The sequence below is a fragment of the Gymnoscopelus braueri genome, assembly GCF_963280865.1.
Source record: "Gymnoscopelus braueri genome assembly, chromosome: 17".
In the NCBI taxonomy this organism is placed as follows: Eukaryota; Metazoa; Chordata; class Actinopteri; order Myctophiformes; family Myctophidae; genus Gymnoscopelus; species Gymnoscopelus braueri.
Genome location: NC_137617.1, coordinates 26,240,322 through 26,263,240, shown reverse-complemented (window position 1 = coordinate 26,263,240; position 22,919 = coordinate 26,240,322). Strand labels below are relative to the sequence as shown.

Genomic DNA, 22,919 nt, shown 5'->3' with positions numbered 1-22,919 from the left:
AAATGTATCAATAGACAGAATGTTTCATCTAAAAAGTTTGACCAATTTTTTAAATGTTTTCATTGTTTTTTCATACAATTATTTATTTGCACACTTTACATTTCATTGTAAATAAAGGAAAAGGCAATAGTCTAAATGGAGCCTAAAGTGCCGTGATTTCCCTGAGTATATACACATACATTCTGTATATCTAAACTCTTTCATACAATATTATAGAATATTTAGAATATACAAATTATATTAGAATACTTACAAAAGCAATAGTTACAATAGTTTATACAGATGTGAATTACATTATAGTTAAATTGGTACCATATCTGAATGCAGAGTTGATATTACTTAACGATCAAACATTTCTGTTGGTCGATTGAAATGAATGAAACTCTCTGAGTGCTGTTGCATTTTCATATATCATCTCTGCGTTCTCATATAGGTTGTCTTCAGGTCTTGAGTTAGACTCCAGGAAATTCAAGATGCATTGGTGCAGGAATGCATACTGAGACTGAAAGTAAGAATAGACCCGAGTTACTGGAATTCTTGTATAAGCTTCACCTGGGCATCAAGTGTATTTATAGATGCTCGAGGTACATGTTGATGAATCAACACATACAGCACAGCAGTAGCTGGGCTGAAGTGGCTTTGCCTGAAGCACACATCGCCATTTGGAACTGAGACATTCATGTTAACCTAGGGCTGGGCAATTAACCGAAAATATATAAAAAAAAGATTTTCAGAACCAATAACTTAATCTTGGTCGTAGATTAATAGATGAATGGAGAAGCAGGATTAGAAAAAAAATTAAAAAATAGTTTTTTTTATAATCGACTAAATCTATTAGGCTGATTACCATTGAACCTACTGTAGTATACGTCACTACAATGGGGCCTACAAAAAAGTGAAAATAGCTGATCTACAAGCTCAACGTGCTGTGAGCTTGTAGATCTGCTATTTTCAATTAAAATCACTGCATCGTAAAATCGTTCATTAATCGTAATCAAGGGAACAGTTTGAAGTAATTGTGATACTGATATTAAGTCATATCGCACAGCCTTTTGTTAACCACTTGAACCCCTATTCTTTTTCTTTTTTTTTCCAGGGACAATGCACATAAATCATCATTTCAGTTTTCACATCAATATAAATGAGCCAGTGTTGGCAAAGAGCTCATTTTCATCTGTAGTCCCTGATCAGGTTGTTAAAATTGGTGATCTATAACTGTCAAGACACAACATAGACCAGTACAGTATGAGTATCAATGCAATTTCCGGGGGGAATAGGGTAAAGGGTCTTAGTGGTTAAAGCCTTACCTCTGTCTGCACCATGAGTGGCCGACTCAGTCTCATCTTGTGAACAAAGGAAGCTACGCCCACCTTTCCCTCCTGCTCTAGCTGCTGGAGTAGCACATCCAGGGCAATAATGGTACCGGTCCTCCCCACTCCAGCACTGACAGAGAGACAGAAATATTTGTATTTGTTAATCCAGAGCTTGGATCAGTTTACCAGGGTGGACTTCTTCCACTCCGTAAAGAGATTTACTAGATATTTTGCGAATGTTGGGTTGGGACTGATTTCCAAAATGTATCTAACATATTTAGTGTTACTGAGAATGCCAAATTATACATCTGTACCGTTTTTCACATTTGCATTTCCAGCATTTAAAATGATCTCACTAAAAGTTAGATTTAGGGCATTTTGTATGCAAGTATTAGTTGTCTTTATTGTCTTATTATATGTCTAGAAGTATTAGAAATGTGTATACGGGCTAACATTGCATTGCAATCTTATAGGCTCCTTGTCCTGAGTTGCTGGTCTTCTGGGGAAATAATAATAGTAAACTTTATTTATATAGCACCTTTCATGACATGAATGCATCTCAAAGTGCTTTACAGATAATAATAAAAAATAAATCAGAAGTGCTTTACAGAAAAGCAGTAATACCTTAACAATAACGGAAAAAGAAAAAGAGATGGCTATGCATGCCCTCGACAGGAATATCAGTCTTGTAGTCATGTAGTGTACCTGCAGTGAACCACAGTTGGTGCCCTGGCCCCCTCATTCTCTATGTGCTGCCTGACCAGCCCCCTGAACTGGATTAGAGCTTCTGTTCCCTCTGGGACTCCATGGTCCGGCCAGGCTGTGAAGTGGAATTGGTTCACAGTGCGTTCCTCTGAGGTTTCCGTCTGAGGAAGAATCCCACACGCAGTATCAGAGACCAGCGGAATAAAGTGTCAAAACAAATCCATACATTTTGACTCTGACAGTAGATGTTTTGCAATTTTCATTCATTCTGTTTGGACATGGAGATGTGTAATAATAGCATAATTATTTGCGTCATAATGTCACAATCTGCTCAATAGTGTTTGAGATGTCTCTTACATGTTTCACTCCAAATTCTCTGAGTGTCCAGTTGGTTTCCCTGTGCTCAGAATTGATGGTGATCAAGAAGTCTCCGTATCGGCAAGGAGTGGAATCCAGTGGCCAGTACTGGTCACACTTGACCTGGGAGAAGGAATGGAAATGTTGAAAACAGAATAAAGTAGAAACTTTATTGTCCACTGTGGCTTCACTGTATAGTAGAGGACCTGGCTAAGATATGTATGCACTTCATTTAGGAGAGAATATCTCAATTGTTCTTGGCTAATATGACCCCAGGGAACAACTTAGGAACTTTGACTAATTCTCTATCCGGGACGAAATACCTGAAAATGACCATGCCCTTTTTAAAATGACCATAACCGATGCACTACTTCCAACATGGCTCTATCTGCTAAACCGTTGGAGCTACAGATTTACTGAGGTGCTCAAAATGTCCAGAATACTTATGTTTAGGGAAACATAGAAAAGTGCAATATTTCTAATTTGAAATGTTATGACAGAACAGCTAAAAAACGGTTTTGTCTATAACTTTTGAACCAGATGAGCTATAAATGCAAACTTGGTGTTTTTTTTACAATTAGAAACATGTTGGAATGCTTATCTTTATGACTGGGTGTGGCTGGACCTCTATTTTACATATTTCAAATAAATATTAGTTTTGAAAACTAGTTTTACTTACCTTAATCTTTGTCATTTTGGCATTAGAAACACATTGGAATGCTCATATTTATGATTGAATCCATCTAGATCACTCTGACTTGCTTATAACAAATATGGCCATTATACCAAACCTAAATGTTATATAACAAAGTTTCATCCAGATTGAGTGTATACAGTAGTTGTAGGAATGAGATCAAATTAAGATCAAACTGGAGAAAACAATGTAATATTATTGAAACAATATAATATGACTATAGAACCAAAAGTATACAGCAACAGCCAGTACACTATGCACATCAATGCTCAGCATACATTGAACACTATCATAATAGTCAAAGGTGTATGGAATTTGAACAATATGTTTAAATTAGAATCAGAAAAGTTAATTGCTAAACAACAAATGGTTGCTAGGAATTTGTCTTGGTGTTGCTACAACAACAGAACAGCTCTGCAATAACTGATACATACAGTACTGCACCCCCCCCCCCCCCCCCCCCACACACACACACACACTAGGGCATTCACGAATAGTGATTTTTAGCATTCGAATTATTCGACCTATGAGTATTCGAATATTCGATTAATCGATTTGATTATAAAAAAATAAATAATACTTTATTGATGACTTGATTGACTCAAGGAATGCGAGTTGACGTCAAACCAGAGATCACAGCTGCGTGTCTGCTGTAGAAAAGCCACTTTTTTTATAGAATAATCGAATAGTGGTTTGATAGTCGAATAGTCGGTTTGATATTCGAATATTCGGTGAATGCCCTAACACACACACACACACACACACACACACACAGGCACTCCGATTTATGTGCGTGGTCAACTCTAGCCGCAATAGCCCCGCCCCCCCGCCGCGAGCCGTTTCTCTGTCTGGGCTATTGTTCTAGGTGTCAACGGCACGTCAACACCTATCTGCGCCCCGCTATAGTAATGGTAATAGTAATGGTACTGTAAGTTTGAGCCTGACATCTGAGATTCATGAGTGGGCTGACCAATTGAGCGTGGGGGCGCTGGACCCAAAGCCCCCCCCCCTATCGGCGCCCCTGCACGCACACACACACACACACACACACACACACACACACACACACACACACACACACACACACACACACACACACACACACACACACACACACAATGATGACTGTTTTTTTAATGTCCTAATCATACATCTATGTATTGAAATGTAACAGACTCCAGCTTTGCAGCATTTGCTGTGTCCACCAAATGACTCTTGCAGCCACAGTGGAGGAGGATAGCGCACGCTTTACTGGCATCTGCAAGATGGGTCCAGTAAGGTTCCCAGGTTCTGACACTTGGGTGGGAGGAAGGTTCTCAAGGGACCTGGTACCATTTGACCAACATCAGCCTTCCCTGACTATGGGAAAAGGAGTGCAGGTATTTCACAGAAACCCTGGTCATCCCTCACCTTGGAGCCTGAAAAGATCAACTCCATTTTCCATGTCCAAAGATTGGAGTGTATGGTCATCATCATATACGCAAGAGCTGTGGCCACAGCAGAGTAGATGAATCCTAACAGTGGCTTTTCTCAGTCCCTCAAGAACATTCCTCCCACCCAAGCTGCACTGATTCAGCAGGTAAAAACTGCTTCAGACCAGCTTCTATTGGATCAGACAACCTCCATCCAACAAAATATCCCAGATTTCAATAGGTTGTGCTGGTACTGGGACTCCATTACTAAGACTTGTGAACCTTACTGGATCTTGCAGGTGCCAGTAAAGCTGTTGCTGTTGTAACACCAAGACCATAATGTGATATAAACATATTGTAAACAATTCTATACATCTTTGACTAGTATGATATCATACTAGTCCAGGGGTGGGCAAGATTTATTTCCAGGGGTTCATACTGACTTCGATAAAGTGAGTGAAGGGCCACACATTGTACAATTGAATTGAAACGTGAAACACATGGTGCTGAATTATGTTAAAACTGCATGAATTTGGTAGACAGTAGCCTACCTTACTACAATAAGGTACAATAAGGTCTTCACAACAATAATGTTCAGTTTTTTTTTTACAGCTGTACTGTATCACTCCGTACTCTGGCCTTACAATAAAAAGATTACTTGCATAAAACACTCCACGTCAATGCCGTATCAACTTTTAAATGAGCCTATACATTTAGACAGTATCTTATCTTGTCTGATATGCACCACTCCATAGGTCACTGATCAAACACATTGCATTATGTTATAAATATGGACTCAAGGTTGACTGTTTCACTGTTACATTATAAACATATAACATTTGAGTACATACGGATGGAGGTGCAAGTAGGTATAGTACTCAAATAGTAAGGAGTTGAGTTAAATATTTTTTTCTCATTTTTTTTTTCTTTGAGGACTTGGCGGGCCGGATTAAGATGGTCAAAGGGCCGGGTCCGGCCCCCGGGCCGTATGTTGCCCATGTGTGTACTGGTCAATGGTGTATAGAATAGTAATACTATATAGTATTACATTTTATGCTGAGCATTGTTGCACATACTGTACTAGCTGTAGCTGTATCATTAGGAATGAGTTCAACTCTTAAATTATTCTATTGTTTCAATAAAATTACATTGTAAGATACATTGGTTGTTTCATAACATACAGTAGTGGCCATATTTGTGATAATCAAACTATGCCACTATGATGGCCCTGAAGGTCGCTGGCTCCGGCACCCTTGCTAAATTATTTGAGCATGCCCTGGGTTTCATCTGGGACAAATGTGATTTTAGGGTTATGGTTAGCACAAAAAAATACCTATGCCCCTGGACTGTAATCCAGACTGTAAGCCCTGGCTGTTCTGTAATAAAATATCAAATTAGAAATCTTACACTTTACTATGTTTCCCTAAACATAAGTATTCTGAACATTTTGAGCACCTCAGTAAATCTGTAGCTCCAACGGTTTACCATGTTGGAAATAGTGCACCGGTTATGGTCATTCTTAAAAGGGCGTGGTCATTTTCGGGTATTTCGTCCCGGATAGAGAATTAGTCAAAGTTCCTAAGTTGTTCCCTGGGGTCATATTAGCCAATAACAGTTGAGATATTCTCTCCTAAATTAAGTGCATACATATCTTAGCCAGGTCCTAGACAAGTAGCCTTATAAACCATCCCGGTCGCATGAATTCACATTTTCATGTGTCTTCTGCAGACCGGTCTGGTCCCAAGCGCTGGGTGGGTGTTTTGCAGGGGAAAAAAGTGGAAGAGCGCCGACTGGCTCTTCCACTTTTTGGTTTCGAGATAATGATATGTATTGATGGCGGTATACAGTATTACCCATTACCCATTAGCAATAACAACGTAATGCAAGGCCAGTTGCACTGATTATTTAAAAAATGTAAAACAGTCCATATCAGAGCACAAATTTAAAAAAAAACTTTCTTGATATAAATGTGACAACTCACCCGTCCCCCCTCTGTGCAGTTGGTTACCATGACCACGCCCTTTACCCTTTGCTCCCAGATCATCCTCCAGAAGTCATTGACTGTGGTGGGTAGAGGACCCTGGGCAGCAATGTACTGTCTGTGATTGCCATGACCCTAAGAACAAAAAACACAATAAGCAATATGCGCATATTATTGCTGTTGGGCAGAAATCTTGTATGTCCAAAGCCATCACTTTTCAGAAAAAAGGGGGGAAAAACTGTTCCAATGGATGTAGTTATTAGTCACAAGCTAATACTTTTTATTATGAAACAGTGAAAACTGCAGATTTATAAGCTCCCAACGCAGCGCGATGCAATGCATTGCAAGCTTGTAGATTGTTTTCCCTTCTTTTGTGTCATACAATGAAGTATAAAATAGGGCATTCATTTATGAAAATAATGAATACAAGGTTTCTGCCTGACAGCGATGGTAATGTGTAGAATGGTGGTCATTATGCTCTTTCGTCATACTCTGGATGGAAAACCCCATCTTACTGGCAAATTGGCCGATGTGAATAATAGTCAATAGGCACATTAATTAACTCATGGAACATTTGCTCTCTTCCTGAGAAACTGGGAGTAAGAGTTTGCCCCAAGCCCAGTGACACTTCACTTTTAGAGAACTTACGGTTAGGCTAACAGATATCAAGTTGCACCTACTGGTATATAACAAGCATTAATGTAGTCAGAGGTCTCATCATGTTGTATTGTTGATAGCGTCACCCGAGACCAGTCATCTAGAATGAGAAACCAATAGTTTGGTTTAACAGCAGTCCAGCATTGTATTGTGGGACAAATGAAGAACCAGGCTGTGTGCAGTCAAATAGCATAATCCACTACTTGGTTACATATAGTAGCTAGTCACTTTTAAAACCAGACAAAAACATTACAAGTCTTCATATAGCTGCCGATAGAAGGAAGTAGCAAGCCTTCGTGTGACCGACTTACATGGCAGCACATTGGTGAAGCGATTCTTTGGCTTGTTCTCTGGGAACTCTGCTGTTTTGTGTGTCTGCTCCGTTCCCACTGGCTGGAAGCCCTGCATGAAAATAAGAATTAGAATATATGTGAATCTACAATCAACATACAAAAGACAGATCAACTGTACCATATATCCCAACAGCAATATGTACACATGGAAGAAATACAGTTCAGCAAACATCGCCTGTATTATATTACAGTGTCCAGTACCTCGTACTCCTCGATGAATGCTCTGTCTTCATCCCTACTCATTTCATAGAAGTAATCTGGAAACTTCTCCACAGGAATATCGCTGGAAAACAATGGATGGATAACAAATAGATTTTTTGGGGTGAATTTGTATCCCTGACTTTTCTCTGCTTTTGTGTTTTCCACCACACTGCAAGTGTTGTTCCTCATGCATACATACTTGTATTTGGCACTAGAGGGTTTGAAACTGTCCATGTAGGATTCCTTCCTGCCAGGGGGAAGGAAACAATGTAAATGAACCATTTATTTAGGGGTCACCTATTCTCTCAGAGTATATTTAAGGTGCTTTTTTTTATTATTATCAATGAAGAACTGTTATTAACCTGAAAGGTTTCCGGAGCCAAATGAAGACAGCCAAACAAATCAGGAGACAGAATAGCAGCACGGCCAGCACAGATCCTGCTATGACCCCTACAAGAAATGAAACTTGGTTTAAAGGTGCTCTGTGTTGAGATTGACATAAAACAATAAGTTGATCTACTTCATTCATCTTAATTTCAGAAATGATAAATGATAAAGTGAGGGTGTGATTTTGGATTTAAGTTTAGACTCTAAACTGATGACAGAAAGTACATGTAATTCAATAAGTCCATCAACGCACCTCCTGGATAAGTGGAGCAAGTAGTCTCAGCGACTTTACTCCTCAAGAACCCTGACTCTGTGGACTTCACTTCGAACACTGCAGACACTTTGTAGGTCTTGGCAGGTTGTAACCCACCAATTGTTGCTGTCAACTCGCCGTTCTCTCCCACAGTGTCATTTTCTTTTCCTGTCACATTCACCGCCACTTGGGTCCACACCCCAGCTGGCACATCCCAGCTCAGATGAATAGCGTAAGCAGCAGCCCCTTGGACACAGTGTACTTGTATATCTGGGGGAACTGGACAAAACAAGTCGACTGTCCTTAATAGGCTCAGTAGTAACTTCTAAAACAGTGATTCCCTATATAAACTATATAAACTGTTTAGACAAAATCATGATTAATTTGATAATTTAGACACTCACTTATGGTTAGGTTGTGTTCACACTGTAGAAGTGGTTCTGAAAGCCCCTCCTTTGTGTACCACAGATACACCTTATAGGTAGAGCCAGGGTACAGGTCAGTAAAGGACACAGTGTCACCTCCTCGACTGTAATGCGTAATTCTTGATCCATTAGTGGCGTTTCCAAATGAGAATACACCCTCGACCTTCGCATCGATTGCTGAGTTGGTAAAACTCCAAGGTGATGCGGTACAGTCTATGACTATGAAGAGTGGATTAAAACAAAACAAAAATTGTACATGTAATAAGACTTGAACTGATGACCATCTACTGTGAACATGAGACATTCAGAGTAATCCTTTCACGCTAGTCGCAACATAATCAATATCATATATATAATATCATATATTATGTTAAAAGAAATTAAGGGCACTATACCTGTGACTGTGACATCTTCGAAGCCACTGCTATTGACCTTGTGGAACGCAGTGTAGAGAGTGTAAGGATATTCTGTTCCAGGCTTGAGAGGCTCGACTGTGTATGTCACATTTGAGGACTGATCGTCCATGGGTATTCCGACACTGCTCCCGTTAATGTCTAGTATGTAAGTGGTTTTTTCATGGGTCTTATTCCACTGCAGGGTCACACCGGTCAAAAAGCGTTTTGTGGAGACAACACGCACATTTGAGGGAGCTGGTAGGAGAAGAAAGAAAGTCGGCACTCATTACCTGAACTCAAGTAATCACAAGCTTTCAATTAACTTTCATATGTATATAGCCTCAGAACCCCATTTGAAAAGACCATGTGCCAGGGACCCCCCAGAAGAGAAGCTATGTCAACATTGTTCGAAAATAGCAGAACTACAAGCCCCTAGAACCCCCCTCCCATTTTTCGGATTGGGATGCGTTTTAAGCTCGTAGATCTGCTATTTTTTTAAAGAATATTGAAATGGGGATCCCTGGCACAAAATGTCTTCAAATAGGGGTCCATGGCCAAATACATATCACTTTGGGTTTAGAACCACTGGCATAAAATACACAATATGAAAACATTCCAAACGTCTTACCTGTGACTGCTGAGAGGTTTTTCCCAGTGCTGCTGACATTGTTCAGCACAGTGAAGAGAGTGAATTCATATTGATTCGTAGCATCTAGAGATGACACATTGTATGTAACCAGTTCGCTTTCATCTTCTGCAGTGATGTTTGTCTCACTTCCATTGAAGTAAAGTACATAGTCGCTGATGTTCACTTTGCTCCACTGTAGGGTGATACTGGTCTCATTTTGCCCAACTGCTTTGAAATCATCTACCATGCTTGGAGCTAGAGGTAAAAAGGGAAAATAGGAAAAAGGTAGAATATGTATTATATTGTTGTGCATGGCCATTAGTCTGAGGTCTGTATTAACACATTCATTATATTAAATTTTTTTTATAAAATATTAAAACATTTGAATTAGATAGTAGCCTTCATCATGGAATACAATGTGATATAATATTTCTACCAAAATAAACATTCACGTTATTATCTGAAGTAGCCTACATTTCACATGTCTAATTCCCTAATAAAGCAATGGATGGACAGGTTCAGCATACTTTAAGTGAAATTTGAAGTGGTGTACAGTATTTCATCGCATGAAAAACTGTCCATTAAAGTGAGTCAGAGGCACACACTAAAAGTTTCATTCAAAGCCAATTCATATAACAAAATAATAAAATGTCTACCGGTATGTAAATTATATATAATTACTGTCAGAATATAGAGCTTTAACTTTAACTACTTTCAGTTTTAACCATATACTATCACTTACAGCACCTTAAAACAAAACATGAAGTCCTCCTAATACTCACTGTGATACTAGCAATCATAGAATAACTACATAATAACATGTCTTACCAGTGGCTGCAATGATGTTTGCTCCACTGCTGGTGACGTTTTCAAACACAGTCAAGAGAGTGAAGTCATACTGAGTCCCATTCATGAGTGATGAGACAAGGTGTTTCACACTTTCACTTCCGCCCGGTGCGGTAACAATTGTCTCGCTTCCATTGAACTTAAGTACTACATATTTACTGATGTTGTTCACTTTGCTCCACTGCAGCGTTATGCTGGTCTCGTTTTGCTTAACTGCTTCGAAATCCTCTGCATTGCTAGGAGCTGGGATGGAAAGAGTTAGTCAGTCTAATAAGATAAGATCAGATAAGATGCTTATCTTATTTGTATTATAAGCAGCATAATACAAATACTTATTTGTATTATAAGCAGACAAATACGACGCATAATACAAATACTTATTTATATTATAGGCAGCATAATACAAATACAGCATGATAATACAATAAACTGTTAGGTTCATGTCACAAGTCATAAAAAGTCTGTTGTCAGGGATAAGATCACCCATAAGTACACCCTAAAATCTAAGAAAGTAAGGAGGGAAAACCAACCAGTGGATATTGCACTAATTGATTAGATTACAAATTCATAGTTCAAAACTTTAACCACATTAGTGTCCATATTTTGTTTCATTATAAAGTCTTAGGGTTAAAATAGAATAGTTATAATAGAAATATTAAAATAGATCTACAAGCTCACAACACATAGTTTGTCACACGACAAAGTATATAGGGCTTAACCACTTACACTAGAGTCCCCCAGGCATCTACATTAGTATTAGACCCCCTCGTTTCCTCCCTTTATACTAAATATCTTTGCCGAAAATAGCAAATCTAGATCAGGTATTTTATGTTTGTGCCAGAATAGGGACAGACACTAGGGTTCATGTGGTTATGTGCTTTTTCTTTAGATCTCAACTCTTGTCGATGAAACACACGTGTCATTATTTGTAGCCTATATCAGAAGTCAAGTATCCAGAGTCACTTACCAGTTACTGCTGTAAAGGGGTGTCCAGTGCTGGTGGTATAACTGAACAGGGTGAGGAGGATGAAGTTATAAACTGTCCCACTAGTGAGGGGTGAGACCACCTGCTCAAATGATGTTTGTCCCCCTATCCCAGTGATGTTCTCCGTGTTATTCACATCGCCGTCATTGTATTGTATCTGGTATGTTAGAATGTCCTTCACCCTGCTCCATTTCAGAGTTATACTGGTCTCATTTTGCCGTAACACCGTCACATTATGTACATTTTCAGGCTCTGGTGTAGAGAGAGTGTCACCATTAGAAAACATGCTGCTGTTATTGTATAAATTATGCTTAATTTTAGATTATAGTACAAAGAGTATCAAGTGTACAGTCAGCCCAATAGTTACAGTTAAATTGACACTAATAGTTACAAATGTAGTTAATATGAAATAAATCTGTTTTCTACCAAAGTGGGGTCCAGGGACCCTCAGGGTTCCTTGAGGGGGTTCCAAAAGGACCCTTACAGGTCTGTAACTCTGAGAGTGTACAAATGGAACCAAATGGACCTGTGTACACGCTCAGAGTTGTGGGGGTCTTTGAAATTAAAAAGTTTAAGAAACACTGTTCTACTACAATGTAGTAGAACAGTGTTTCTTAAACTTTTAAACTACATGCATAGTAAAATATGATTCCATGGTCCCTTACCTGTAGCAGCTGTAAAGTTATATCCAGTGCTGTTGAGATTACCAGACACAGTGAAGAGGGTGAAGCTATATGTAGTCCCACTAGTGAGAGGTGAGACCACATGGTGAATTGGTGTCATTTCTGCTGTTCCATCGACCTCTTCATCCTTGATGGTGTTGGTGTTACCACTTTCAAAATATTGTATCCTGTATGTTGTAATGTTATTCACCGTACTCCATTCCAGAGATATACTGGTCTCATTTTGCTCCAACACCGTCACATCAAGTACATCATCAGGAACTGAAAAAGAGAAAAGTGTTTTTTTAAGTCGTCACAGCAGGACATGCAGTTGCTAATACAGACAATGTGGCAGACAGTGTTTATTTCAATCCAGAGTTTTTGTTTTTGCAGAATTCATTGCAAACATCTTAACTTTTAAGTGTCATTGATATAAAATGTGCTAAGTGTCAGAGTCTGAGATTATCATATTAAGAAAGATGGGAATTTATAAAAAAAAAACAGTTGGTTAAATAAAGCTATTTCTGTCATATGCACAGTGAATGTAAGCCTAATAATTCTGTCCCATGGTCACTTACCTGTAGCAGCTGTAAAGTTATATCCAGTGCTGTTGACATTACCAGACACAGTGAAGAGGATGAAGTTATATGTAGTCCCACTAGTGAGAGGGTAGACCACATGTTGAATTGGTGTCATTCCTCCTGTTCCAGTGACCTCTTCATCCTTGATGGTGTTGGTGTTACCACTTTCAAAATATTGTATCCTGTATGTTGTAATGTTACCCACCGGACTCCATTCTAGAGCTATACTGTTCTCAGTTTGCCCTGACACCGTCACATCATGTACATTATCAGGACCTGATAAAGATATATGGGATTTTTTTTTAAGTCATCATTATACAGTAGGCTAGGGCATTTTAATGATGATTCGAAGCAAAACAAAAAACAAAAAAAGAAAGACATGCACTTGTAATTACAGGCAGGAATTAGAAATATGATATTTTTCAATCCTGTGTTTTTGTTTTGTTTATTAATGACAAATGTGTTAGTCTCAGAATCTGAAATTCTCATATTAAGATGGGACTCAATCAAAAGCAGTTAGTTCAATAAATACAGTTATCTCATACGGCGATCCCACAATAAGAAATAATTCTGATTGACTGGAGTAGCCTCACCATTTCTAAACTTAAATCAAAATGTAAATTGGGGATAAGTGCCAGGCTATAAAATAGAACATGTTCCTTAATGATTTAATAGTCTGTATTAGAATTTACAAATCAAGGAAACAGACAATACAGTATATCACTCACTACCCACACTGACACAGATACATCATGGCTGCTTACCAGGTTCTGCTTTTGTTGCGGTTATCTCTGATTGTGGCAGAGATGTTGTGTGTGATAGTGCTGTTGTCGTTGTGCTCTCCGTACTTTCATTGGCTTCAGTTTCACACTAAAGATCGAATCATACAGTTTGTTAGGACACATGGAAAATATAAGCTCTCGATAACGTAAAGGCTACATAGATATTTAGCTCGAAATGTTTTGACACATTTTTACACTCAAAGTTAAATGAACACCGAGGATATTGATGTGAAAATGTGGTCTGATAAGAAAATGGCCCAGTGGTTTTCACACTCACACAGGCAATCTTTTCTTACAGATGCCGCAGTGTCATTTCTCCTTTTTTCTGTTGTCAGTTAATAATAGCTATACTAAACCATGCCACGTGACTTACCCTAACTGATACCAACCATGCTTTATCATTATTAATAATATTATTTAAAAAAACATTTTTGTAGACTGGTGCACACTGAATGAGTTACAGTACAGTATGTATTGATGAGCCATTAACCACAATTCTGAATAAAAAATATCTCTTATCTGAAATTCTTTTTTTGGCATTAAATGTTTTGTCTGCTTTGATCTTTATCTTTATCCCAATAACAAATGATACTTTGAATCCACATAAGGTGGCTCGGTAATAAAACACAAATAGACACATTTATTAACATTGAGGATGCCAGGAAACATCATCATTAGGCTATAACATTATGGTAAATTATGACATCACGTAAAGGATAGTGCAGTCCAGGTTTTGTGCCAGTGCCTAATGGTACGATTTACTTTACTTTATTTTGTACTGTTGCACTGTAATTACATTTGAGTGAGAAAATAAAATATATTGATAAAAGGCACTCATCTACACAACAAGGGTTTTTTGACCCAAAAATATTTTAAGTTCAAATAACTTTTATGGGCTATATGACGTCTGCTATTATTACATATACATTACACATTCTTTTAACAGATAAAGTCATGGAACAGTACACAGCAACAGCAAATACACACTATCTACATTAGGCTATGCACAGAATGCATTATTTGAGACACATTTTCCTTTATCGTAAGAGTGGGTTGTTTCCTATGTTAATGCTGTAGTTTCCATGAGGAAGTTAGTGACAGCACATTACTGGATACCACGTTAAAAAAGGCATTTTCATGTTTCAATGTCTTAACATGTACCTCACCTTTAAAACCTTACAATTACCACCTGATTGTAACAATCAGACAACAATTATATTCTACTGTTTGCACTATTCAAAATATGTGTACACATTATCTTAATTGTCATTTGACAGCTATGGTTTTTTTAACTGATAACTGAAAGCAAAACTATGCAATCCAACAACAAAACAACAATCAACGTAAGAGAAACAAAACTTACCAAAACATGAGTTAGACAGAGGCCCAGCAGCAAGGTAGCCAATTTCATTTTGTAAGATAAAGACTTAGTCATCTTACATACTGTAGTTACTAAGCTATACTACAAGCTTGCTGACCTCCCTTTATTCGCTTCAACAAGAAACAATTCCAGGTTTCTATGGACTATTAACAGTGTTATGATGAAAACAACCAACACTAACTGTAGTAGTCCACTATTTACTTCATTCCACCTGTGCTGATATTGTATCCTCCACTTGTCCTCGTTGTCACCTCTGATTCTCATTCATGGCTGTCAGAGATCTAATTTATTGTTACTTCTCTTTTCCGACCCAGTACAAACCACAGAGACCTTTGCCCCGCCTGGTACTTCCTTAGTAACGTTCATGGCCTGCCACTTGTGAAATGTATCCCAGCCCAGTAAAATTATCATAATAGTTGTGTCAACAAATGTATTTCTCTGTCAAAGTGCAAGCTTGTAATTAGCTTTGTGACATAAAGAAAGATAAGCATTTTCTAACACCAACTGTTTATCAAAGTATCTAGCTTATCTTTTCAGATTGGTTTCTGAGCCCTATTCAAAGAAGCGTTTTTGTTTACAGTACTGACTCTACAGGAAGTAAGTACAGTTCTCAACACATGTCAGCAGAGCCTAACATCATTGAACTCGTTTATTACACACACTATTTTATATGATGTCAGGGAAGGCAATAACATTTTTAAAGATAACTTGGTCCAATGAGGAAACGATGAAATGAAGGAAGTAAAGCTAAATAAATGTGGACGAAACTGAAATACTGGAATTGAGGTCCAAAATATGATACTCATATGTTAGGCACTCATTCACTTAAATTTGTATTTACCTTAGAGTTTTTAAGATAATTTCTTTAGATTTGATTCCATTAGCACACCGTCTGTCATCTAATTCAGTTTATATGATAATAAAATGGCTGAAACTAAGACATAATAATCTCTAGTGGTAGGCCTTTGTACCTTGGTATCTTCATAAAAATGAAACGATTCCAAGAAAGCATCAAAATGAAATTCAGATTATTTCATGCTATTACATCCTGTAGAGAGAATGTTTAACCAAGCCAGTTGTCTTAGAACAGTGTTCTAAGAACACATAGGCTACTTGATATATACATATTTAATCAAGACACGCCCTGAATTGGGGCCGACCCCACTGTAGTTATGAGGGGCTATGAGTAAGGCAAATCTTCTTATAACCCCACCTCAAGACAGGGGAGGGTCCCAATTCTGTGCTAAATAAAGACTGGGCACTTCAACAACAGTTACTGGGAGATGAGGAATATCTCATTCACTTACCCCACAGCCCACATAGATGTTCCAGAGTGACTGGTCTGGGAAGAAAACAAAAAATAAAAATAAAGTTATTTCTATGTTGGTTTCTCTAACCATTCGACTGCAGTGCCACTACAGTATATGTAGTAGTAGTAGTAGTAGCACCACAGCAAAGTAAAGGTTATATAGGAACAATAGTAAGTTTTAAAAAAAAGTAAGTCAGTAAGTAAATAAGAAAGTAAAGCTTTATTTATGCTAAGCCAAGTGCTTCACAATAGGATAACAAATATTAAAATGATAAAAACACAAAACAATAGCAGTGTTGTTACAAGAAGAAATATTAGCCTCCTATGACGGCTAGAGGCCGGAGTAACTGTTGTTTGGGGTTAAACAACAGTCTTCCCTGCAGTCATCAAAGTGCAGTCATCAAAGTGCACTGTTATCAGTATCCACAAAAAGCAAGCAGATTTTCAGGACATGAGCTGTGTTTTCTGTCACTGTAACACAGTGCCAGAATATTTAATATTATTCTATATATATTATAGCAGTGGTTCTCAACCTTTTCAGACTGTGACCCCCCAAAATAATCATATTTGTATTGGGGACCCCCCCCACCCTGATAAGCACTTGGAATGTAGGAGTTGAGGGATTCAATTTTGTAGACTATCCACAGATAAATATTGTGAAAATAGCAGATCTACAAGCTCACAACGCCTCGCAACGTGGCTATTTTCACAATTTTAACCTCTTTCTTATATTATTTGACAACTTGGTATTGCCTGATGAGCGACCATTTTCATTTGTTTATTTTCTAACGGTATAGTACTTTATACTAAAGTTTTCCAGTGGCAGACTTTAGGAGCCATACCAAACATGTTGTTCACATACAAATCACAGCAATGTATATCTTACTTGCAACAAACATATCAGGCCATTGTTTAGTACCCTGGGCCATGCAGTACCCAAGTACATTTACTCAACTACTGTACAAGAAATAAATTGAGGTACGTACAAAATGTACTTTACATGAGTATTTCCTTTTTTATATATACTTTAAATTTCTTAGAGGGACAGCTCAGTTATTGAATACTACAAATTATTGTAGTATGCCTTAAAGGCAAGTCCACACCAATGTTTCGCGACACAACTCCTTGCAACATGCAGCTCCTTTTATCTACTTGCAACCACCTTTTATTTGTAACAGAGTATTTCTACATTGTGGTAGGCTATGGCTACTTTTACTTAAGTAAAATAACTTCTTCCACCACTGACTCTGGGTTAATATAAGCGTGGGATGTCATGAACATGGCTTTTACTAACAATCTTGCTTGCAGCTTTTAACCAGCACCCTCCATCTCCATCAGGAGTCTCAACATAAATTGTCTGAAACAGGGGTCCGGGGCCCCTAGGGAGTCCTCAGAGTTACCACAGGGGGGCCGCCAAATCTTTGTGTGATAGGATAGATATTTTTACATTAACTACTTGAACCAACAATAGTATCACTATTCTGAGGAGAACTTTAGCCAAAAATAGCAGATCTAAAAGATCTTGTAGATCTGCTATTTTCGGCAAAGAGGTGAAGGGTCAAGTATTGACAGTTTAAGTGGTTAACCCTTCCATTGTGACATCTGTGGTGACATCTGTGGTGATAAGGGTCAAATATGACCCGGCAGAGATGTGTGGCTCAATTCCCCCCAAATTGTCAATATTCAATGTTTACATGTTTGAGAGTGAGAGAAACTTGTCCTCAATTTGCATTTGCTATTAGGAGTAAAATAAAGTTTGGGTTTATGAAAAATAAATGACTTTTTACCTTCTATGGTATATGGGTCAGTTTTGACCCTTAACACCACAGATGTCACTATTTTTTATAATATTAACAATTTTTAATTAAAAAAACAAAAACAAGTGTCTTATTTTTGGAAGTGTGTTCTAATATTAGTCTATTATAGCTAGATAACATCATTATCCATTGTCTTCATTATAGGAAATGTAATGAGTGAATGTTAACATTTTTATAATTGAAAACGAGCTATATTGATAGATGAAACCCTAACCCTAACCCTAAATAATATTTTAAAAAGTGTTTAAATGAATACGTTTCTATACAATATGTAGTGGTGTTGGTCCCTGCTTCATCTCTCTCTCTCAGCTAAGGGGTCCTTGGGCTGAAAAACGTTGAAGACCCCTGCTCTGAAAGATGTTATACATATTCAATACCGCAGATGGCGTTAGATCTCTCTTTATCATAAGATCACGCTGGTTTATGTAACAAGGTCTCGGCACTGATGTCACTGCCATGCGGAAGTGCTTTAGACTTGAGTCATGGGACGAGACATATTAACATTAAAGTCTAAACGTAATATAGAGTTATAAATCATATATATATAACTTTATGGGGCAGGGCCAGGCCAGCATGGACCCGCAAATGCACCATCGGGCCCCCATATACTACACATATCCGATTGTTTGTGACGTCACGTACCTATCCTATGCATCTTCATTCCATTCGCTCGTTCCAGCTAGCGTAGTAGCAGCAAGCTAGTCGGACGATTGATGCTCCTCGCCGCTCCTTATTGATTATAAAAACAAACAAAGATCGTGGTTAGACGAAAAATAAGACATTTAAGTATCCATCCTGTAACAACACTGTCACGGTGGATTGCTTTCTTGGGGCCAAAAGCGAGTAAGTGACACTAAAGCTAAACTCGACTAATATATAGCCAGCAGCGTTGCCATGTCGGCTTATTATAAGCGACTTTTAGCTTATTTTTCCGTAAAGTTGCTTGTAAAAATGAGTAGTTTCGGGTTGCGTTTTGTTTTTGTTGGGATTGTTTCTAAACTGTACTTGCTTATTTAGCCATTGCTTCCTATTTTTTATTTATTATTTAAACCAGTGGTTCTCAAATATTTGCATAATTGTTTTGTGCCCAGGGGAGCATTTGTGTTAGATTTATTTTTTTTAATCGAATTATTCCACATTTTATTGCAAGAGTTTTTGAAAATAGCAGCTCTAACTTGTATAGCTCGGCTATTTTCAAATAGCAGATAAAGTGCTCATGTGGCCTATAGTTGCTTCTTTTGGGCTTGTTTTCCTAGACCCGGGGTTGCTTAATTCTCTCCCAAAACATGGCAAAACTGGCAGCCAGAGGCAAGTACCATGCTTTGTTTTTATTTTAACACAACAATCATCACTGTTAATCATGTGATCATCGTAAATGGTAGGAAATTGGGTCTTTGTACTGACACGACCCACCTTGAACCATAGAGTTATGATGCCTCGAACCCATTTAACTCGTGACGCTGCTGTTCTGTTCTTGAAGCTGTTATAACAGTGTGTGTCTTCCTGCATAAAAGGTGTCGTAGTGTTATACACACTCCTGATTGCACACACAGAGAATTCGTCAACAAGACACACACACACACATACAGACAGTGTCAGTGTTTAACGGTATTACTTTTTCACTGTTGCTTATTATCAACACGAGGCGTAACCACTTCAACCCTGGCCGTCACAAAACGTGTCAACCTTTTTCCTAAAATGTTCACATGTTTTCATTTTTCTCAATTCTTCGAAAAATAGCAGATATACAAGCCCACTCGTTGTGAGCTTGTAGATCTGCTGTTATAACCTGGGCTTGGTGCAATGTTTCACTGGGATCGAACTTTTTTTTGTTTGGTATCGCTGCTGCTCTCTTTGCTTTGTGTTCAACATCTGAACTGTTTTCTCTTCTTCAGAAATCATGCAGTCCACGGTGAAGCAAAACTTCCACTCCGAGAGTGAAGAGGACATCAACAAACTCATCAACCTCAAGTTGACTACGTCCTACACCTACCTTTCTCTGGTAGGATCTCTCAATTCCTTGCCTGAATTAAGTGTATTCTTAAGTGAGAAATTGAATGATTTATCATGCATTTGAGTGTGTGTTCCAATCCCTGAAGTTCTAGATAAAAGGTTAAATTGATATTGTGACAAAGTCCTGATTTCTTTGTGACATGTGTGTAGTATGTACTTGTAAGTAATCTAAATGATGTGCCATTATCATGTGCTTTTTATATGTGCTTTGTAATTAGATTGTGTACCTCTTCTTTTTAAACGTTTAACATCAACCTGCCAAGGGACACAGCAAATGAAAATTGGCATTTTCCCTAAATTTGCCACATTTACATAACAGAATAGTGATAATAATGAGCTGATAACCCTGGTAAATAAAAAATAAATGGTGTGTGTGTGTGTGTGTGTGTGTGTGTGTGTGTGTGGGGTGGGGGTACTTTCTGCTGGACAGACACAAGATGTTAATTCTTACAGAAATGCCTTTGTTTGCATTTTCTCTCAACTCTCTCCTGTAGGGGATGTATTTCGACAGGGATGATGTTGCCCTCGCAAATTTCTCCAGTTTTTTCCTGGAGCGGTCGGTGAAGGAGAGGGAACAAGCAGAGAAGCTACTGGAGTATCAGAACAAGAGAGGTGGCCGGATCCTACTGAACACAGTCCTGGTTAGTCGCCCATCACGTCTCCCTTTTTCACAGCATCCTGGTTAGTCCCCCATGTCTCCCTGTTTCGGTCCATCCTGGTTTGGGTTCCTACCCAAGTATGGAAAGTATGGAATTTAATTTAAATTTCCAGGTCTGGATAAGTATGGAATATTTGTTTCCAGACTATAATAATATCCAAATTATGATATAATATTCAGAATTGACCATACATGCAGATATTGTGAGATCTACAAGTTCACAACGAGTCACAATGTGGTGCATTGTGAGCTTGTATGTTGGTTATTTTCGAAGAGTTTTGGGGTAGAGGGGGTAAAAAAAAGAGGGGACCAAGGATAGACCCCCTAGGGGACCCCGGTTAACCAAGTTTATGGGGTTTTAAGTTTTTAAGGCCATTTCCTCTGACCTTTTTTCTTCACAAGGTAATTTAATCACCTTTTCATCTCATGTATTTCTGGTGTCGATTGAAGTTTTTGAACTTTTTTTATTGTAGAAACCAAGCCGACAGGATTGGCGAGGTGGTCTAGATGCAATGTCCTTTTCTCTGGACTACCAGAAGTCTCTGAACACCTTTATCATTGAAGTGCACCGCAGAGCTGGTAACAATGGCGACGCTCATGTAAGTCCAAGCTATTGTATTTTACACATATTTCAGAAAATAACATAATGTGATATAATGTACCTCTTGCAATGCTTATTGCCGATTATGAGAAAATGGTTACATTTGATGTACAGTGTGGTATTATTCAAACTATATTTGGCAATCAGTTAAGATATTATGGACCTGCTTATCGCTGCATTCAGATGCTCTACAGCAGTGGTTCTCAAAGTGGGGTCTGAGGACCCCCAGGGGTCCTTGAGGGGGTTCCAGGGTCTCCCCAGAAAAAAATATTTATAGAGCATCAAAATCATTTTAACTTTATCCCTGTATACATCTACAAGCTCACAACACGTTGCAATGCGAGGCATTAATATGAGCTTGTAGATCTGCCATTTTCAAATGTTAAAAATAATTGAAATATTTTTGATCGGAGTGGGAGGTCCTTGTCACAATTTGTTTTCAGATGGGGGTCCGTGACTTGATATATTTCTTTAGTTGTATATATTAATTTGGGGGTCCTTGACATGAAAAGGTTTGAGAACCACTGCTCTGCAGTACATGCTTACTTACTGCAGTTTGTAGTGTGTTGGAGCACATTAACTGTATGCTGCACATCTTCTTTTCTCTGCAGTTGTGCGACTTCCTCGAGGACAAATTCCTCACCGACAGCCATGACACCATCAAGAAACTGGGAGACTACATCGGCAGTCTGACACGTCTCACCTCCTCTGAGACCCACGGTTCTATGGGAGAATACCTGTTTGACAAACACACTCTGTAAGACCCATAGAAGTGTTGAGGAAGACGAGAATCATCCACTTTCTTTTCAAGGCATCACGTCCGTCCCCTGATTGAGCACGGTACCATAAGCTAAATGTTAAATACCTCAACTGTTGCTCAAATTACCTCACTAGTCCGGTGCTAAACCTTGTCATGTTGTTAAGCTGTTAAAAAGAAGTGACTCTTTCCAGATCCACTTGTATTGTACATTCCAGCATGATTTCAAATCATCTCATAGTTTGTTTAAAGGTCCATTTATCTTTATCTACAGTACTTCGGTTACTACAGTACTACTGAAGTTTGGGTCAATTGAAATGCTTTGAAGAGTTTGACATTTTCACAGATCAAACGGAAGAAAGTACTAATTAATTAAAGTAAGATTATATGAAGACTTGTTTTGACTTTTGTGTGCATCTACAGTTGTGCTATAAACACCATGAGCCAGTCAGAAACGGTCATCTCAACTGTCTAATACACACACCCTATAATCTCACGTATGCACAATGCACATACAGGACATCATATAGATAACGCTGGGACTTTGGGACCAGAAAATGCTTAGTCATAGTCGGGTGGGTGCTTAATATTTAACATGAGTCGTCTGGATAGCCTATAGTTAAAGTCTGTGCCGCTTTTCAGTCAATTGCAGGTTACAAGGGCAAGCTTCACCTGCATAGTGGTTGTCAATGTGCATCACAGTTAGACCAATGTTCTAATTTTCAGTTTCAGTTTTTCTAGTGATGCACTACTACAAAGATGACTT

At 38.4% G+C, this 22,919-nt stretch overlaps 2 protein-coding genes across 4 annotated transcripts; one reads left to right on the top strand and one right to left on the bottom strand.

The window, feature by feature from the left end:
• Positions 1-54: 54 nt before the first annotated feature.
• LOC308105515 (receptor-type tyrosine-protein phosphatase H-like) lies at positions 55-15,664 on the bottom strand. Its single transcript, XM_080456300.1, has 20 exons — positions 14,981-15,664; positions 13,600-13,705; positions 12,833-13,111; positions 12,258-12,536; positions 11,575-11,844; positions 10,590-10,850; positions 9,762-10,016; positions 9,134-9,388; positions 8,718-8,957; positions 8,314-8,592; positions 8,036-8,123; positions 7,873-7,920; positions 7,674-7,755; positions 7,431-7,521; positions 7,143-7,219; positions 6,463-6,597; positions 2,376-2,498; positions 2,019-2,179; positions 1,308-1,443; positions 55-502 (listed from the first exon to the last, which is right to left on the bottom strand). The coding sequence occupies exons 1-20, from the start codon at positions 15,050-15,052 to the stop codon at positions 347-349; spliced, it is 3,393 nt and encodes a 1,130-aa protein (XP_080312426.1). The 5' UTR covers positions 15,053-15,664; the 3' UTR covers positions 55-346.
• Positions 15,665-18,807: 3,143 nt separating this feature from the next.
• On the top strand, positions 18,808-22,547 carry LOC308105544 (ferritin, lower subunit). Of its 3 annotated transcripts, none has more exons than XM_080456348.1 (5): positions 18,808-18,967; positions 20,020-20,126; positions 20,632-20,778; positions 21,269-21,394; positions 22,008-22,547. In XM_080456348.1, the coding sequence occupies exons 2-5, from the start codon at positions 20,025-20,027 to the stop codon at positions 22,155-22,157; spliced, it is 525 nt and encodes a 174-aa protein (XP_080312474.1). In that variant the 5' UTR covers positions 18,808-18,967; positions 20,020-20,024; the 3' UTR covers positions 22,158-22,547. The 3 variants fall into 3 exon arrangements, with proteins under 3 accessions (XP_080312474.1, XP_080312475.1, XP_080312473.1); XM_080456349.1 differs by lacking the exon at positions 18,808-18,967 and adding an exon at positions 19,620-19,638; XM_080456347.1 differs by lacking the exon at positions 18,808-18,967 and adding an exon at positions 19,654-19,732.
• The last annotated feature ends 372 nt before the right edge of the window (positions 22,548-22,919 follow it).

Excerpts from the sequence above, each read along its gene's own strand:
- LOC308105515 (XM_080456300.1), bottom strand. The coding sequence starts at position 15,052 with ATGACTAAGTCTTTATCTTACAAAATGAAATTGGCTACCTTGCTGCTG. Across the intron at positions 7,921-8,035 it reads TGGCTCCGGAAACCTTTCAG|GAAGGAATCCTACATGGACA; the intron begins GTTAATAACAGT and ends TCCCCCTGGCAG. Across the intron at positions 503-1,307 it reads CACTCATGGTGCAGACAGAG|TCTCAGTATGCATTCCTGCA; the intron begins GTAAGGCTTTAA and ends TCTTACTTTCAG.
- LOC308105544 (XM_080456348.1), top strand. The coding sequence starts at position 20,025 with ATGCAGTCCACGGTGAAGCAAAACTTCCACTCCGAGAGTGAAGAGGAC. Across the intron at positions 20,779-21,268 it reads TCCTACTGAACACAGTCCTG|AAACCAAGCCGACAGGATTG; the intron begins GTTAGTCGCCCA and ends TTTTTATTGTAG. Across the intron at positions 21,395-22,007 it reads GTAACAATGGCGACGCTCAT|TTGTGCGACTTCCTCGAGGA; the intron begins GTAAGTCCAAGC and ends TTTTCTCTGCAG.